General features: G+C 39.5%; 1 protein-coding gene across 1 annotated transcript in view; it reads right to left on the bottom strand.

The window, feature by feature from the left end:
• LOC101863147 (multidrug resistance-associated protein 1) overlaps positions 1–2223 on the bottom strand; it is a gene marked incomplete in the record, with an annotated part of 40846 nt that overhangs the window by 32851 nt on the left and 5772 nt on the right. Inside the window, 2 exon segments of the mRNA XM_035973061.1 lie at positions 79–267; positions 1291–1422. Of these exon segments, the coding sequence (XP_035828954.1) occupies positions 79–267; positions 1291–1422 (321 nt within the window).

Raw genomic sequence — 2223 nt, 5'->3', positions numbered from 1 at the left:
CAACAAAACCAAAACCAAAACCATCCCAAAAAACCAACAACACCAACAATTTCACCGCACACCGACTCCCCCACACACCTTGATGCCGCTGAGAACGTCAGTGATGAGTTTCACCCTTCTGTCCTTGAGCTTCATGTTCATGGCCTGTAGTTTCCTCAGCTGAGAGCCCAGCAGAGAGTTGAGGGGGATGAGGAGGAGCAAGAAGACGATGCCAGCCACGATAGAGATCCCGATAGTGTAGTATAACATTACGGCTGATACGATGAGCTGGGGATACAGATAATAATAAACGATAATAAATAGCATTTATATAGCGCTTAACCCCGCTCTACAGCAAGTTCTATGCGCTTTACACTATATTATTACCCCAGCAGACCATAGAACACTCAGAAACATTCTCAGCTTCCCTGGAAGCGCTCAAACACTAACAAACTGACAAGATCTTTTTCGCTGTCTATAGCTGGGTAGATCTACCCATTCCCACCAGGGTGAAGTGAGGAAAAATCGTGTAAAGTGCCTTTCCCAAGGAAACAACGTAGGGCCCCAGACAGGATTCGAACCCACGACCTTACGGTTGCTAGTCCGAGAACCTAGATACACGAGGTGGGGTCAGACGGTGATCAGCTGGAGAAAACAGTGATTCGTTGGAGGGATATTGTGGTCAGTTGGGGATCACAAGTGACCACTCACTTGTATGGGCTAGTTTAGTTTTAGTTTTAGTAAGAGGTTTTTTTTTATAGTAGAGGGTTTTACGGCGCTCGCAACTGCATAAGGTCATATGAAAGCCAAGGGGTGGGTGTCAACAGAGACGTCTTTACAGGGAATCAGACTTAAACTGCTCACCTCTCTAGCTTGAACAGCACAAGGTCTACTTCGACCATCAAGTCACCCCGAAATAGCAGGTCACAAGAGAGTGACAAACATACAAAAGAAGTAGGAAATGACAATAATAAGGATCAGGGAAGAAAAAGCAGCAGTTCCCTGTTGTAGATCAGGCACAGTTATGAGCGTGACATGAGTCAGCCCATTGACAATTCTACTATGCTTGAACGAGAAATGTCCCCCCCTTGGGAATGTCCTAAAGACACCTCAGTCAGTGGCACTGCCCCAGGGGGTAGTAAGAGTTTTACGGCACTTGCAAAGAATAAGAGGTCATATAAGTGCCGAAGATTAGAGGTGTTACAAGAGAGTAACAAACACAAAAAAGAAGGAGGAGAGATCAGGACGATAGATGTTCGATAGGAAAGAAGGAGCAAACCACACCAGAGCACCCGCCAATCACCCACTCACTTGTATGGGAGTGCCGGCAAGCAGGACAAAGACCCGGAAGACTTCCTGCACCCTCTGCGCGTCCACGGAGACCATCATGATTATCTCCCCTGCCGTGTACTTCTTACGGGACTCGTTGTTCATCGTCAGAGACTGGCGGCGGGAACAGATAAATGAATAAATGAATAGATAGAGTATAGATAGACTGATGACATGGATAAATAAATAATCACATGAATAAATGAATAGATCGATTAGAGACGGATTGATGGCATAAATTAGTGAATAGATGAATAAATGAATGAATAAATAAATAAATAAATAGATTAGAGGTAGATTGAAGATTTGGATAAATATGGACATGAATAAATAAATAGATCGACTAGAGATAAAATGATGATATGGATAAATAAGTAAATAAATGGATGAAAAAACCCCCAGATTATATATACACTGATGATATGAATAAATAAGTAAATAAACGAATAAATGAATAGATTGATCAGAGAAAAAAATTATGATGATATGGATAAATGAGTAAAAAATAAAAGAAGAAAATAGATTATAGATAGACTGATGATATGAATAAATAAGTAAATATAGACAAATAGTGTGTTGTTTATCGTTCTTTCCAGGCCAGGTTTATAGACAGATAGATAGATAGATAGATAGATAGATAGATAGATAGATAGTTAGATAGGGAAATACAGAGATAGAGAGACGACCTACAGATTGGTAAAGAAATAAATAACCAGACAGATAAACAAATAAAATGAATAATAAATAAATGATTAAAAAGAAAAAAAAATGATGAATGTTTTATAATATAACAGTGGTATTTATCAGTTTAAAAACGTCTTCTTCTTCTTCTTCTTCTTCTTCTTCTTCTTCTTCTTCTTCTTCTTCTTCTTCTTCTTCTTCTTCTTCTTCTTCTTCTTCTTCTTCTTCTTACCT

The sequence above is a fragment of the Aplysia californica genome, unplaced genomic scaffold (assembly GCF_000002075.1).
Source record: "Aplysia californica isolate F4 #8 unplaced genomic scaffold, AplCal3.0 scaffold00977, whole genome shotgun sequence".
Lineage (NCBI taxonomy): Eukaryota > Metazoa > Mollusca > Gastropoda > Aplysiida > Aplysiidae > Aplysia > Aplysia californica.
This window is presented reverse-complemented; position numbering and strand designations above follow the sequence as displayed.